Source organism: Rhea pennata, chromosome 25 (assembly GCF_028389875.1).
Source record: "Rhea pennata isolate bPtePen1 chromosome 25, bPtePen1.pri, whole genome shotgun sequence".
Lineage (NCBI taxonomy): Eukaryota > Metazoa > Chordata > Aves > Rheiformes > Rheidae > Rhea > Rhea pennata.
Genome location: NC_084687.1, coordinates 6,355,801 through 6,371,812, shown reverse-complemented (window position 1 = coordinate 6,371,812; position 16,012 = coordinate 6,355,801). Strand labels below are relative to the sequence as shown.

At 52.9% G+C, this 16,012-nt stretch overlaps 1 protein-coding gene across 4 annotated transcripts in view; it reads left to right on the top strand.

Annotated features, from left to right (window-relative positions):
* Window positions 1-16,012, top strand: part of PLXNA2 (plexin A2) — a 171,182-nt gene that overhangs the window by 130,297 nt on the left and 24,873 nt on the right. For all 4 annotated transcript variants that reach the window (XM_062595159.1, XM_062595161.1, XM_062595162.1 and 1 more), the window contains exons 13-20: window positions 437-588; window positions 2,391-2,508; window positions 6,188-6,324; window positions 9,719-9,886; window positions 11,065-11,158; window positions 13,680-13,919; window positions 14,391-14,534; window positions 15,623-15,857. In XM_062595159.1, the coding sequence (XP_062451143.1) occupies window positions 437-588; window positions 2,391-2,508; window positions 6,188-6,324; window positions 9,719-9,886; window positions 11,065-11,158; window positions 13,680-13,919; window positions 14,391-14,534; window positions 15,623-15,857 (1,288 nt within the window). The remainder of the gene's footprint in view (window positions 1-436; window positions 589-2,390; window positions 2,509-6,187; window positions 6,325-9,718; window positions 9,887-11,064; window positions 11,159-13,679; window positions 13,920-14,390; window positions 14,535-15,622; window positions 15,858-16,012) is intronic.

The window sequence follows — 16,012 nt, the reverse complement described above, 5'->3', positions numbered from 1 at the left end:
CGGCTCGCCGAAGGGTCAGGAAACGGCAAACACTGACTATTCTGGGGAGGGGGGTTGTTGGTTTGGGGTTTTTTTGGTGGGGGAGGAGGGTGATGGGCAGTGTAAGCGCTGCAGGTGGAAGAAAAGCAGCTGCCAGCCAGCTGGAAAAGTTAAGGGAAAACTCCTGAAGAGCTGAAACCTTGGAGCTCTGCATGGACGACGCTAGCGAGTCGACCCAGAGCGCCCAGGGCAAAGGCAGAACGTGCGGTCAGGAGTCTTGGGTCCAAGTCACGCAAGAACGCGTGGCTGCGGCCATCGCAGCGCTCCTGCTCGAGGACGGCGGGTCCTCGGTGAGAGCGGAGGTGGTCGCGGCCGTCAGCGGGTGGTGGTGGTGATGGTGGTGGGAACCCTCCGGATCTTCCTGCCGCGGCTGAGCCCACGTTTTGTTTCCCTCCAGCTCCTGACAGTGTCCGGCCCTCCCGAAGGCGGCACGAGGGTGACCATCCGCGGCGTGAACCTGGGGCTGGACTTCTCCGAGATCGCGCACGGCGTGCAGGTGGCGGGGGTGCCGTGCGCGCCCTTGCCGGAGCAGTACGTCGCCGCCGAACAGTGAGTGCTCCCGCGGCCCGCGCCGCGCTGGGACGTCTCCGGCCTGGGGACCCCCCTTAAACATCCGCCGAGGGGGTTCGGTCGCTTCGGCCGGGTGAGCTCAGCTGCGGCCTGAGGCGGGAGCCGGGAGGAGCTCGGCGCCGGCGGGCGAAGGGCAGAGCCCCGCCGGGGTTATTGCAGCGGTGGCTCCGAGCGGCCCCCCGGGAGCGCTGCGAGCGGCAGCGGCTTGGGCCGCTCGGTGTTTTGCTTTACTTTTTCCAAATGAAGGATGGAAGGTTATGAAATTATCCTCCTTTGACAGTACGAAGCCCTGATTTTTATAATCCTGACTCTAATTGCCGTTCTTGAGCTTTCCGAAGTTTGTTAACCTCGTTAAAACGCTCACCCTGGGCGGATAGCGGCAAGCGCTAGCAGGGGAGCTGCCCTTGCGAGACGACGCAGATCGGGGACCCCGGGCAGGGCTCTGCGGGCAGACCGAGCTCCAGCTCCGTAATGACTCACCATATGCTCCAGCCACACGCGCTATCAGCCAGCAATTAGGTTAATGTTGGTGAAAGGGCCACTTAGCCCAGCAATCAGCACCCTACGGCTCTGCCGAATGCACCGCTTTGTAACAAGGCACCTGCTGGGAATTTGGCTTTTACCAGGAACGGGGATCAGCTGCACCAGGGTCACTTGTGCCACCGCCCCTCGCTCCATCCTACCTGCTGCACGGCCGAGGGAGGAACCGGTGGCGGCGCGGCCCGGGCGCGGAGCTGAGCTGCCTCGGTTCCTGCTCCCCAAAGGCAGCACCTCTCCAGGCAACCTGCAGCAATAAGGACCTTCACGTCAGAGCTCTGCGCTAGCGTGTGTGTGCTTCACTACGCCTCCTGGCATCACCTGTGCATACTGTCTGCAGGCTCTCTGTTTTCTTTAGTTATTTTATTTGCAGTGAATGCAGCCAAAGGCCACTGAAGTGTTGGCCCCAGAAACTGGAGCCTTTGGTTTACTTGCCCCCGGTCAGCAGAAGAGCCTTTCCCCCGCCACGCAGCAGCCGGACCTCCGGCCGCGCTGGGGAAGGGAAGCTCCGGCTTGGCGCTTTCCCTGGGTCTCGCTCTGCGGGCCAAGCGCAGACGAGCGTTTCCTCGTCTGCGTTACTGGTTCCTCCGCCTGCATGGGAGCCGGGCCCTGCCTGTAATCACAGTTTCACCTTGTCCTCAGCTTCTGCCGCCCTTTGCAGGGCAGCTCGTGCATGTCCTGAGCTTTCCGGCGCCCAGCAGAACACGCTTGAATTTGCCTTTGCCAGCATTGCAGTGGGATCAGACTTGCTCCCTCCCTTTAGGCTCAGCTAAAGGGCTTTCTGCGTTCCCAGGGCCCTGGGATCCCTGCGTTATCCACCCGCAAGGAGATCCGTGCCTCCCACGGGGCTGGGGCCAGGCGGCCCCTCGCCGTGTCCGTCTCCATCGCCCCCCAGCAGGTTTCTCCAGTTTTGATTAACTGGGAGACTGCAATGTGAGCTGTGCACTTAATGAACTCATCTGTTACTCTGAGGACTTCACACTCGCTTTGCTACTGGCTAATATATTGCCATTATTGCTCTGCTTCGCTCTGGAGTTTACAGCTTGTAATAATTATGTCTAATTTTGATTTTTTTCCCTTTAAATTACTACACAGGGTAAAAATAGACTCAGTAATTAACTTCTTCTGAAGAGGAAAGAGGCAGATATCAAAGTTAAAGAAGAGGGGAAAAAAAATTGGGAGGACGGACCGGGGCAGCGCTGGCGCCTCCGGCCAGGGGCTCACGGCGGTGTTTCTGTTTTCAGGATCGTGTGCGAGATGGGGCAGGCGCTGCCGGGCGTCAGCTCCGGCCCCGCGCTCCTCTGCATCGGCGAGTGCGAGCCCGAGTTCACGGCCAAGTCGGCGCAGCACTACGTGTTCGTGGTGAGTACGGCGGGGGCCGGAGGCGAACGCCCCGCGCTCGCCGCCCGTTCCTGCGCTCTCCCTGCGGGGTTGCGCGGGCCGGTCGCTGCTGGCCCCGTTTTCACCAGGGCTCAGGGTCCAAAGCTGGCAGAGGTCTAACAGGATTTAAGTACCTGAGCTCCCACGACTTCTGGCTCAGCTTCGCACCTCTAAAATAGCAACAACCTTTGGATTGCTGAGCTCGGTTACGGCTTGCAAAGCGCATTGGCGCTCTCGGGGTGGGAGCGCTGTGTTGAGCGTAAGTTAGTGCTCTGTTGAGGACTTTATGCGTAACCTTGCCAAAGAATTTGAGTCAGCGCTCAAAATTTTCCTGTGTCTTGGGAAGGGAAGAGAAATGAAGGAACATCGTTACTTTGGGACCTAGTTAACTGAGAAACATCTACCATGCTGCTGCTTGCTGGTTTGGAAGCTGTTTTCTTTGCATACATGTATATGCATGCAGGCGCTCTGTGTCCCTGCACAGGAGCACGGAAATGCACGGAAGGAGAGCAAGCACCAGGCACCATCTTTTAGTGTCCTAAGAGAAACTTATTTTTAATAAAGAGCCTATGAATCCTAATATCAGAGTTAGTTTCTGTGTCTATAGATTTAATGTTTTCTCCGTGATGCACTTCGGGATGGAAGGGCAATTCTGCATCCAAATATTCCCTGATTTTATTTATTTATTTATTTATTTATTCTCCCACTGAGAATGCCAATTCATTGTAGGCTGCATCTATCTGCTTAATGAAGAGTTGCTCTTTGGGTTGGTGGATTTCCATTGCTTGAGTGATTGTCACTTCCTTCTGTTAATTAGCAGCCTTTTGATTCATAAACTTAAAAGCCACAGCTGGAGTTTCTCGTATCTCCGGTTTTGCCTAAGCAGGGCACTTCATCCCGGCACATTGATTTTGTGCTTAGTGGAATCTGTGTATGCTGTGAAAAGCCAGCACTTACCAATTGTTCGCAATTTGTAAACTAATTGAGAGATAAATCAGGCTGGCCCCTGCTGTCCTATCAGCTTTGTAAGCACCACTCTCCCCTGGGATTTCATTTTTTCAGCAACGCAGCAGTGGTGCAAAATAGCAGGGTGCCACGAGGCTGTTGGCAGAGTCTGAGCTTCAAAGCAACTGCTGGGTCCGGGCGGCCATGGGGACAGTCCTCTGCTCTCTCTCCCGGCCCCTGTCTGGGGAAAGCTCTCTGCAAATGCTGATTAGGATTCACAGATGCAAGTTTTTAACCTTTAATTTTTGAGTTGTGAAGTGTTCATTTTCTGTACCGCAGTATTTGTTGCACCTTAACTAATGTTAGAATCCCCTTCTTGTAGGTGAGTAAATCGAAGGGCCCAGCTGTGGCTTGGCAAGGCGCTTGATCAGGCATTTGATTAAAGCTAAGTGTATGCTCGAGTGTGCTAGCAAGTCAGAGTAGACACCGGGTGAATAAACAAATCTTTGAGATAGTTGCTGTGTTAAAATGGAGGTGATTTGCTAATGGCATGTGGTGAGCTGCTGCAAAGCCAGGACCAGACCTCAGGTGTCGTCATTAGGATGGGTTGAAAAACGAGGGGGACCTGGGCTGGCTGATCTGGAGCCTTTGCAAGCCTGTTGCCTGGTTCCCAGAGTCATGCAGACTGTTTTCTGGGCCAACTGCTCTATTAGTCTGAAAATTCTTTTTTTAATATATATATACACCACAGTCACCAGACTTGCAATTATTTCAAGGTTCTCATGCTACACAAAAGAGAATATTCTCATGGTTTGTGTTAAATAAGAATTGGGATCCAGTGGAAGGTAACTGCAGAGATTAATCTTGGAGTAGTACCTTGCAGCAACCTGCTAAACATATGCTGAACATTATCACTCTCTGCAGTGTTGCGCCTTGTTTTCAGCACTTATTCTTAATATCGTTTCTTTTTCTCAGGCGTCCAAAACTTCTAGTACATCATTTCCTATTTTTTATTTGGCCTCTATTTTTCTCTTTGGCGCCGCCACAAATTCCATTACAGCTGGTTTATGCCGTTAAAGTCGGTAGTAAAATTGATTGGTACCTTAAAGCAGAGCTCTGTTCTGACCCTGGGAGGGTTCATGCCTTAGTGAGCTCATCTGATGCCTGACACCAGGCAGGATCTATGCTGTCGCCTTAATTGCACCCATTTTATGTGGAGAGGTGGAACCTTGGAGCTACTTCAGATCTGTAAATCTGTCATAATTATCACCAAATCATAAGCTGAAGATGGAAAAGTCTTATTTAGCTATCATATCCTCATCCAACACGGGTCTCGTTCCAGCCTTGAGGTTTTTGCAGGCCTTTAGTGTAGGCCCTCAGCTCTTCTCTCATTCCCTTGTTTACAAGAATGACTGCTTGGGGTTACAGTCTGAGTTTCTATTTTTGGAAATGCAAAAATTTCCAAGGACTGTAATGTTTAGACAAGGTAATACTCAATTCACTTGTCCATACCAGAAATGTCAGGTGCTTGTAGCCAGGAGGTGCTAATAATTTACTTTGAGTGCAAAGGAGGACTCTGCTTTTCGGTTTGCATGCAGCTCTGTTTTCTGGTTTGTGCACATGAACGTGCTGGACCTAACGGCTGTGCTGACTAAATGCTCCCCTTGGCTGCTGTGCTCCTGCCACCAGTGCCAGGGCGCTGGGGAGAACAGTGGCTCGCAGTGGGCTTTTGCCCCCCTGGACAGAGATGCAGCTTGTTCCCAATTTGCCCTGGGAAGAGTCACCACGATGGGACTGTAGGCAGACGGAGCCTTTTGGTGAGCAGTCATGCACCTAACCTCCTTTGGAGGTTTCTTCCCCTTCAGAATCTCCTCTCTTTGTTGTGTCAAATGCTGCCAAGCCTGCGTAACGTAAACGCTGCCATCAACATGCGTGTTGTCTAGGTACTGCTGGTGTAACAGCTAGGATAAGGGCTGTGAGCTGGCCACGAGCAGTTGGAGGAGGAATTTTTCCCTCTTGCAACATTATTCTGTAATTATCCACAGCATGGTGGATTGTGTGTTTTTCTCTGATCTGTTCAGGCCAGCGTAGGAGTGAGGAGTCAGAGTCAGATAGGCTTGTGGTCTAAAATACTCTGACAAATGCTGTGACACCCGGAAAAACACATGTTGCATTTTGAAAGCAATAGAGAAAACAGCACAAAGTCACTAAGCTGCCAAGCAGGTGGTACCAAGGGAGTGGGGCTGGGAGGCTGCCAGCTTGCAGATGAGAATCGTAAAGAGGGTAACGTGAAAGCATTAATAAAACAATTTTGTTATACCCACTGGTTGAAAACAAATAAAAAGGTACCTGTGTTTTGCAAATTCTATTAAGGGGGATAAATAGCCATTGCAGAGGCAAAGATACAAGGATAAAGTGGCATTGCTGCAATATCACTGATAAAATGTCAAAAGAGCTCTAGAGGTGTCTTCTCATCAGCAATGGGATGTAAACTTTGCCCTCAAAACGTTATTTGGAAATATGGTTTGGAAATTTAGCAATTAGCCAGCTTTCTGGGATGCATCTCCTTTTTACTTTTGGTGTCCCTGCTCAGTGCAGGGACTCGGTGGGGTGGCATTTCTCCTGCTGCCGCTGGCTGTGACCCGTGCGTAGCTGCTCGCGGAGAGCTTCGCGCCCAGCAGACAGGAGCGCTGAGTTTGTTCTTTTCCTTCTCAAGAATCCAGCAATAAGTTTTCTGAACCCCAGTCGCGGCCCGGAGTCGGGAGGCACCATGGTGACCATCACTGGCCATTACCTGGGAGCGGGCAGCAGCGTGTCGGTGGCGCTGGGAAACCAGACCTGCGAGTTCTACGGGTAAGAGGAGCCGCGCGGGCTCGGTCTGGGTGTGGGGCCAGGCTTGATCCCTTTGCATCCGCTGCACGTTGAAGCTTCAGGCCAGCTGTTCCTAAGCGCGGGCGCAGCGTGAACACGCGTTTCCATTACTCTGGTATCTTGACTGACAAAACTTTAGCTGCTGTGAATTTGCCGTGGCTAAACATGCAGCCCCAGCAAAAACTCATTTAGGAGCCCCTGAAAGCTCTGATTTTGTCATTTATTACTTTAAGGCATCTTCTGTCTTACAGAGGCTGAGCTTTGCTTGGTAAAGAATTGATTACATCTATATTAATGCGGTCGATTTTTTCATTTTAATGCATTATAATTTTAACTGTTCCAGAAAATCTCAGGCAAGCATCACTGCAATTGCAAAATCTTTGTACTATTCACTAGTACCTGCCCCCCCAGACCAGATGTGAACTGAAGAAAATGTAGCATTTATGAGAAAATTCCAGTGGCTTTTGATTGTGAAAAGTTCCTCTGTTCACGGATCAACAGCTTGCATTATCTTTATTGCAGCCACTGCTGCAGGTATCTCAAAAACTAAAAATTGCATGAGTGAGGGGTGGGCTTTGGGAGCAGAGCCCGGATCTTCACATCTCCTGCTGAGAACTAACACCACTGTAAATCTCTCCTGGGATTTCTATGGCAAATTTGTTTTTTACTCAACAGTGTAAATGTAGAGTTGATATTTGCATGGTTTATTGGGTTAGGGGGGCTTAGTTAAAAAATGTGTCTGCAGTATACATCTGTGCGTATGTGCTGTAACGGTCCGTAGGTGCACCCGCTGCACGCTGCGTACCCAGGGCGAACCGCGTGTGGATCGTGCCGGGGATGATATCTCTGCATCCTGCGTGGAGTAAATGGGAGTTCAGGAGCGTGCAGCTGGCAGGAGGGCCAGAGCAGAGCTGGGGAAGAGGGACAGGGCACCAAAGCAGAGCAATGTGTGAAGACATTCTGCCTTTTTAAATCCTGGATTAGGCCTCCCGGAAAGAACAGAGGTGGTTTCTAGGGATGCGAAGACCCGTGGAGGTGAATTTCTCCTCTGAAAGACTGAGGGACCCTCAGATAGGGGAGCTGTGAACGTTTAAACAGGGGAGCATGTTTAATATTAGCAATGATTATTCTGTGACCATCTTCAGTCCTTTAAATCTGAGTCTCAGGGTTCCCTCACACTCGTTCATTAACCTCCCAGCTGTGGGCAGGAAAGATACCACTTTGGGGAGGAAGAGGATGGCAGAGGACTGAAATTGCTCTGCTAGTCTTAGCCAAGATTTGATGTCAAGTGAGCTGTGCCCTGCGGCTCTCGTGCTGACCCACCGTTCTCCTGAGCACCGTGGGACTCGGCCGGGACTTGACCTTCCTAGTACTTCTCACGGGACCAGATAAACCCAGAATGTGATATGGAGGCTATTAAAATGCTGAATATCAGCAATTATTTCTCCCATCAGCCTCAGAATAGCTAAGATGGTTAAAACTTGATTCCCATTTTATGGTGTAGCTGGGAAGGGATGGATTATGAAGAGCCTGTTAATAAAGAGGAAGGATTTAATGGACTTCCTCAGCTCTCCTGCTGTATCTCTAGTGTCTGGCTATGGAGCTGAGAAGATAGGAATTGAACATTTGACATGGTGATTACTTCTTTTATACTTCTTTCTCTGTGGCTGATTCCCTCTCCTGAGTCCTCTGCACTTGGGAGTCCTTGAAAATCCCTGGGAGCCGGAGAAGCCCAAGGCAGATGGTGGCAGTGGTTTGGGGCTGAGGTAGAAATGCTCCACAGTAGAACCTGGGCTTCCCATGCTGGATAACGCGGACAGGGAGGAATTGCAGCTGAGAGCTTAGAGAGGCACCAGGCATCGTGCTGCTCTCGGGTTCCAGCCTGGCTTCGTAGGCAGCAGGAAGGTTACTCACCTCCCCCGTATCCCATTTTCCCCATCTCGGGAGCAGGAGGATGATGATTCCTCCTACGGTGCATCAGGAGATGCTGAGGTCCTCGTGTGCGAGTGAGCTCTCGGGCGCTAAGTGTTGTAACTGATTCCTCAGTGTTTCTTTCTGTATCCGAAGCAGAGATGCCAGACTGCATCCTCAGATGCACGCAGGTAACTGTTACCGTCAGCAGAAGCAGCTTGCAAGCCTGCTGAGGACAGAATTTGTTTTCTAATACAATCTCTTAAATATATGCTTACATTCAGACAACCTGGAGATACTGACCTGCGAAACCAGGGACGCTTCTGAGTTCTGTGTATGTTTTAATTACACCAGGCAAGCAGAAACTTGAACAACACAAGTGGCAGAGTGTAAGCAACCCCTCGTACCTGCGGGGTCGTGCTGCACACTTGGCTGGGCTCGGACCGCTTCGAGGCGATGAGCTCCAGTTGCACCAGAGGGTGTGGGAGAGCCTGATTAGATGAAGCAGTTTCTAATGAGATTCACTCTAATTACAGCTTCCCCTATTCTCCCGTCTCTGATCGGAGGAGTGGGTAGATTCACCATGACGACATGATAATAGCACAGAAAAGCTAATTAACTGATCACAGGGAGCTCAGCGTAACTGCCAACAGCGTAACTGGAGCCCGCGACGGCTGGCGGGGCCGGGGGCGCCGGCGATGCTCCGGCGGGCGGGCACGGAGCTCCGGCCGGGAGCGCCGGCACGGCAGCGCCCCGCGAGTCCGTGGGGATGGAGGGGAGAAGCGTTCCTTGAGCAAGGACGCCTCCTCCGTTGAGTGAACCTGGGCAGAGAGTAAGATGAGGAAGGGAGAAGTGCAGAGGAGGTGAAAAGAGAGCAGGAAGTAGGGAAGGGTTAGCCGTATAAACGCTCCAGCGAAAGCTCTCAGCCCAGCTTGGTCCTCAGATGTGCTGGAAGGTTGGTCCCGTTCTCTCGGTTGTGGTGGATCGGCGTGCCGAGGTGGGCAGCTCCGAGCGTCGTGGTACCTGCCAGGAGATGCTCTCCTAGAACCGCAGGGCTGTGATGGGCCAGCTCCTTGGGGAAGGTGGCCAGTGCGTAAGGCCGGGGCAGGGCCATAATTTGGCTTTTGAGCGAGCTCGTGCATCCCGTTTAAAAAGCAGCCGTCTGTTGTCGCGTGCCCGGCAGGAGGCAGCAGGTTCGCAGAGGGATGCAGGAGGCGGCAGTTTGGCACAAGGAGGAATTTCAGGGAGTCTGAGGTTTCTCTGGGCGGGCAGGAGGGGTCTGCGCTCGCGCGAGTGAGTCCCACCTGCGTGCGGGTCTCGAGCTCGTCCGCGTGGCGGGTTTCAGAGGAGCGTTTCTGAGCTGCACCTCGCCCCAGGGCTGCAGCTTGGCCTGGGGCGCAGGGCTGCTTTCTGCCGCCGTGCCGCCGCTGCCTGCTGACGTGTGCCCTGCCTCTCTCCTGCGCAGGCGATCCACGAGTGAGATCGTGTGCGTGTCTGCCCCGTCCATGCACGGCCTCGGCTCTGTTCACGTCTCGGTGAGCGTTGATCGGGCGCAGCTCGAAAGGACCTTGCTGTTCGAGTACATCGACGATCCAAAAGTGCAGCACATCGAGCCCGAATGGAGCATTGCCAGGTAACACCAAGCTCTAACAACAGCTCCTCTTCCCGTGCGGGAGGAGCTAACTCACCAGGTCTGGCATGGTCTCGTCCCTCAGGATGCACTCGATGAGGACGAAAGAGGGTCTGTTTTGAAATGCACAACAAATGCACCCAGGATCCTGAATTTGTTGTTGCTAGACGTCTGCTGCGTTTGCATTTACAGAGATGGAAAATCGGGTCCAGAGTTACTAAAGTAATTGTAATTACCAAGGCGATTACAGCAATAGCAGTCTGTACTGAGATTTTGGGAGCATGAATAAAGCCCCAAGATCACTTCCATCTGCTGAAGAAGTGCACAATTGCTCATTAAAGGCTCCTTCTTGTAGTTCTGGAATAAAACAAAAACAGCAACCACCAAGAAAGGAAAAAGCTGATGCTAATCAAAATATGCTGTTTATCCAAGATTCACTGCTAAGGACAGGATGGCAGGCCCCATCACAGCACCGTGACGTAGGCAGCGCTAAAAGCTCTGGGACGGATTCATCCCTTGGTGTTACTTCAATGGCTGTGCTCACAAGGGATGTAATGCAGCTCTTCCTTTCACTTCCAATTATTTTTTAAAATTGCTCATGAAAGAAGTATGTGTTTCTCTGCAGGCTCTAAGACATCTTTGCTTTGAGCCCAAATTCAAAATCACTTCTTGTTTTGGGTAAGATGGGTTGGATGGGTTTGTCAGAGTTGCTAACGGAGATCTAAAAGAAGCAGCTGGGCTCTGCTGTGGAGGGGCTGGAGGCTTCTGCGAATTTGGGGTGTGCTGCTGCAGTTAGCACGTGCAAGAGGAAGCCAGGCGTGAAAGCCCGTGCTGAGGGGCAGCACATGCCATGTGTCATGCAGGACCTCGTTACTTAAAAAAGGTCGCTGTGTAAATCATTAAACGCCGCAGCCAATTTATTGTTCTTACGTGTTTAGTCTCAGCTCAGTTGAGTTCTTTGGTCCTCGCAGTGCTGTTATGTGGGAGGGGGCACAGCTGAGGGTAGAAAATCCAGCTCAGCGCGGGGGCATTAATCTGCCACGTCGCCCAGTTCCTGTAGTGGCCGCAGGAAAGATCTTCCCGCGATCAGCAAGCATCCTGATCGTCCGGCGCGGTCTCTGCGTGTCGCCGCAGCTCCTCCTGCCAAACGCATTAATCCGATGTCTCCTGGTTCTCTGCAGCGGACACACGGCTCTGACGGTCACCGGGTCCAACCTGGACGTGATCCAGGAGCCAAGGATTCGCGTCAAGTACAACGGAAAGGAGTCTGTCAACGTAAGTGGCTGCTGTCACCGCGGTGCAGCTGGTTCCCGCGCGAGAGCGGGCCGCCCGCGGCGCCTGCCCCTGCGCGGCTCTGGCACCGCGGCGGCCGGCGGTGCAGCTGGATGGGCCGCCCGCGCGCTGCAGCACGGCAGAGTCCTCCACCTGGCCTCTGCCTGCGCCCTCACTGGCACATCCCGCTCCCGTGTGTCAAAACAGCCCCCAGAGATCTCTGCCTGGTGAGGCTTGTCCTGACGCACGGTGCTCTGGGCGTCCCACCAGCGCTTCACTAGCAGCAAAGCCCACATGCCTCCTGTAGGCTTGGGGCAAATCTGAGTCACGCTTGCTGTCCTGTGCCCAAGAGCCTCTCCCAAGGTACAAGTTACCTTAAATGTGCCTTTTTTGGATGTTGTTAGGAACATCTCTCAGCTAGCCCTTGCTCTGCTTGGAGAAATGCTGTGCTGTTGTACCAGGTGCTGAGAAGTACTCTGCTAATCACTTGCTAAATCTAATTTTCATTAAACTCGCTACTTTTTGAATTGTCAGAGTACTTAAACAAGAGCATCTCAGGCTCATAAAGGTCCTCTGGGTATTTAAGCTTCTGTCACTTATAATTGTCCCTGCAGTTTTGTTCTTTTGGCTTGTTTAACTAGATTGCTATGAAGAGCTCTGGTTGCAAAGTGGGGTGGAATATGTCTGTGTGTCCTCGCAGCAGATTCATTTACGCAGGGAAGATAGATGCCTAAGGACATGTAAGTGCTGACAGAGTACTTGTCTCGTGGCTTGCCATAGCAAGGAGAGCGGATAGGGCAGGTTGTTATCCTGCTCCTGTGCAGGAGCAGGCGACGTGGCCCGAGGGGCACTGGTGAGGAAGGACCAGCCATGAGCTGCAAGCAGCAATGCAGCAGGGACCTGGATCGTGCGGTGCTTGTGAGGCCACAAGCTGTCCATCCTTGGAGGGGCGCAGAACATGATGGGTGGGGAGGGAGCACCTCTCTCGCTACCAGGGACGTACAGCTGCAATCACCTTGATGTTCCTCAAACAAGGAATTGGTAACACATTTTTGAGTTAATCTTACACTTCAAGTCCCAGTACAATGCCAGCTCCTTCCTCTCTCTGTGGCAATACTGTATTTTTTCAGTCCAAGAGCAGGAAACTGAAATGGGTCCTTGCTTAAGCAGGTGCTAACTGATATTCCTGTACATTAAAAATCAGAATTGTACCTCTGCTTTACTGGGAATTTATTTTGACCAGGTAAACTGAAAAATACTGTTTCTGTGCAGTGAACGTACTGATAAATCTATATAATCTTGGAATGGGCAAATCACTTAGCAGCCTTTTTCCTAGTCCCTTCTCCTGTGAAACTCTTTTTCATCTAGGCTTTTTGTAAAAATATATCTAATTTTGATGTTAGTGGTTGCAGTTAATGTTACAAAAATAATTCCGAAGACACAAAATCGAGTGAAATTACATCTCCTGCTTATGGAGGGAGGCCAAACGGTTGGTCACTTGCTGCATTATAAGGCAAGAGTCTAATAAATCAGCAAGCTCCCTGCTTCCAGGGGCTACAGGAGCTGTGGATATCCTCAGCCCAGCAGGAGTTGACCTTCGTGTTACCTCCCGTCCTTGATTGTTAGATGATCGTTCCTCTTTCTCGGTGGTATTAGAGAATTGCCTCTAATCACCAATTTGTAGCAGAGACCAGATATTCATTATAGGACTGTTTCAAAGCTAGCATTGCCCAAGAGAATGCAACTGGAAAGAAAAATAAGAAAAAAAAGACTAAGTGACCTGGTATGCAATCCTTTAAGTTCTTTAAAACACTTTTCATTTTGAAGCTCTACTTCCATCTCTTCTCCAGTGCTCTTGTGCTGGCTGGAGAGGAAGCAGATGTTCCCAAACCATGACTGTAATGGTTCTAGTTTAGATTAATTATTTCCAGATAAACACCAATCCACTGGACTCTTCAGGGAGTATTTAAGGAATTGGAACATCATTGTCCAAGCCAGAATTTCACAGCACGTTGGAATAAGGTTTTCCCTGCCCCTTCTCTCTAATTTCCAAAAGCTGTCCTCCAGATGCGAATGAGCTGGCAGGGTCAGGACCCCAGTTTTATCTGTGCCCAGTCCACTTCATCGTGCAGCTCAACGGCAGGATGCTAAATCAGAGCTGACTGGGAAGGGAAAACGTAACGTGCATATCCGGGTGCTGGGGCACCACTCAGGCATGATGTCTAAGATCACAAGTGCAGCGCCTGAGGATCGGGGTTATGCTTTGGAGTGCAGAAAGCAATCGCTTGGGCTGCTCCTCCCCGAGGTCTCTGGCTGAACGCTGTCGTGTGAACGCGAGCCTGCCCCGCCGGCTCCCGCGGGCTCGGGCCGCGGAGCTGCTCCCGCTCCGGCTGTCCCACCTTCGGCTCTCGGAGAAGGGTAGCAGAGCAGGGCGGCGGCGCTCCAGATCCCGAGCGCGGCTCCGCAGCCGACGGCCCGGCCCGGCTCGCGCGGCTGCCTGCCGAACCGCTGCCTCCCTCCGCAGGTCTGCAAGGTGGTGAACACCACCACCCTGACGTGCCTGGCGCCCGCCCTCACGCCCGAGTACCGGCCCGGCCTGGATGCCGTCGAGCGCCCGGACGAGTTTGGTTTTATCTTTAACAACGTGCAGGCTCTGCTGGTCTATAATGACACGAAGTTTATATACTACCCCAACCCCACGTTTGAACTCCTGAGCCCTACGGGGGTGCTGGAGCAGAAACCCGGGTCGCCCATCATCCTCAAGGTAAGGACGCGCGTACGCGCCGGCACGAGCTGCGAAAGCCCTCCGGCGCGCTGCGGTTCAGCACGCCCGTGAGCCTCTCAGCAGCTGATTCGAGTTCAGCAGAACAAAATAGGCTTTACAGTTTTGTATCTGTGTAACTGTGTATACCCTGCGGCTCTTACCAGCATAGCTGTGTAAGATAAAAATCACGTCCAGTACTCTGTAGTTATCTACTGTATCTACAGTTACTGCCAGCAAAGCTTTTAAAGCTCTACTTGCGACGGCCGTGCAAAAATCGTGGCTGCAGGAAGAACCAGATCTTCTGTTTTGGGAGATCCGGAAAGCGATGTGTGCTAGAGAAGTTGTGCGGTGCCCCTTGGAGGGTGGCGGGACGCTGGAGGGAGGCCTTTCCTTTGCCCAAGCTGAGAACGGGAGTGAAAACCGGAGAAATACGCTGCGTCTTTGTACAGTGTTCTCTACCTCTGTTACTAGGGCAAAAACCTGTGCCCACCCGCCCCAGGAGGAGCAAAGCTGAACTACACCGTCCTGATCGGTGAAACGCCCTGCGCCGTCACCGTGTCGGAGACCCAGCTGCTGTGCGAGCCTCCAAATCTCACCGGGCAGCACAAAGTGATGGTGAGGGGTCGCAGCTCCCGTCCGCGCCTCCCCCTCCCTTCCTCCTTCCCTCCCTCCTCCTCCTGCTCTCCAACTCCCTGGGATATTTGAGTGTCATTTCTTGTCCAAGGATCACTGGGATTTCAGGTCCTTATGGTTGTCTAATTGGAAGCTTAAAGCATTGATTAGCATGAAGAAAATTAGTATTAGTTCCTTGGAGATTCACCACCTACCATCAGACCCTTCTAGAAAGAACAAATATTTGTGACAGTGACTTCACCAGCTGCTGTCTTGTCTTTGGCCTTGCTCCTTCTTTCTCCACTGACGGGTGAGACAATTTGCAGCACGCTGCATTCGCCCTCGTCTGCAGAGGAAGAGATTCTCGCAGTCCTTGCAGCCAGGCACAGTCTGCTAAGTGGATGGAAAGGTTTTTGCCTTTTTCTGAAGCAAAAGTAGCCAGGGACACCTGAACCCTGGCATGGCTGGACCAGCAGCCTCATCGAGGAGGATGGTCCCTGGTGTCCTGCTTTGCTTTGATTTTTGTTGCTTTCCTCTAGGGTAGTCACGGCCGAGCAGGGCATTGCTAAAATGCTTGTGCTTTATTTCTCTTCAAGTTCAACATCCAAAACATACTCGAATTATCACAGTGTGATCCACATAAGAGCAACCTGGCTGCTTGCGTCCGGGGTCCGGGCGCGTGCAAGCAGACCTGTGGGTTGTTGACCACCAGCCTGCTCGTGCTGCGGCTTCCCGGGGAAGCTTCCCCTTCCCTTCGCCTTTTCCCTGTGCAAAGTCTGTTTCCCGTCAGTGAAATTGTCGCCGGGTTGCTAAAGTCCGCGCTTTGCAAAAGGGACATTATAAAATGAGAGCCAAATGGAGCCGCCGGGTGCTAAGAGCAAAGCCCCGGCAGCGACGGGCTGGCGCGTTTATCGCGACTCGGAGCGGCTCTGCGCTCGCCTAAGCGGTGCCCGTGTGTTTCGAAGGCGGCCAAGGTTTGCCGCGTCCCGCCGAGGCAGGCGCGGTGCTCGCCCTCACCGGCGGGCGGGGGGCTTGGGGCGGGCCGGCCCCCTCGCCCGGCGCTGCTGCTCACCTGCCCGTGCGTTCGGTAGGTGCGCGTCGGTGGCGTCGCCTTCTCGCCCGGTTCGGTGAGCATCGTCTCGGACAGCCTGCTGACCCTGCCGGCCATCGTCAGCATCGCGGCCGGAGGCAGCCTGCTCCTCGTCATCGTCATCATCGTGCTCGTCGCCTACAAGCGCAAGTCCCGCGAGAACGACCTCACCCTCAAGAGGCTCCAGATGCAGATGGACAACCTGGAGTCGCGGGTGGCCCTGGAGTGCAAGGAGGGTCAGTCCGGGGGCTCGGGAGCGGGCTTCCTCGCGCGGCGCGCCCTCGGCCCGCTCCTCCCGCCAGCCGGCGCAGCCGCGGGGCGCCAGGCGCGTGCGGGGGCTGCGAGGCAGCAGCAGCGCGCGTCCCCCCTTGCAGACCTGCTCTGAAGGCCC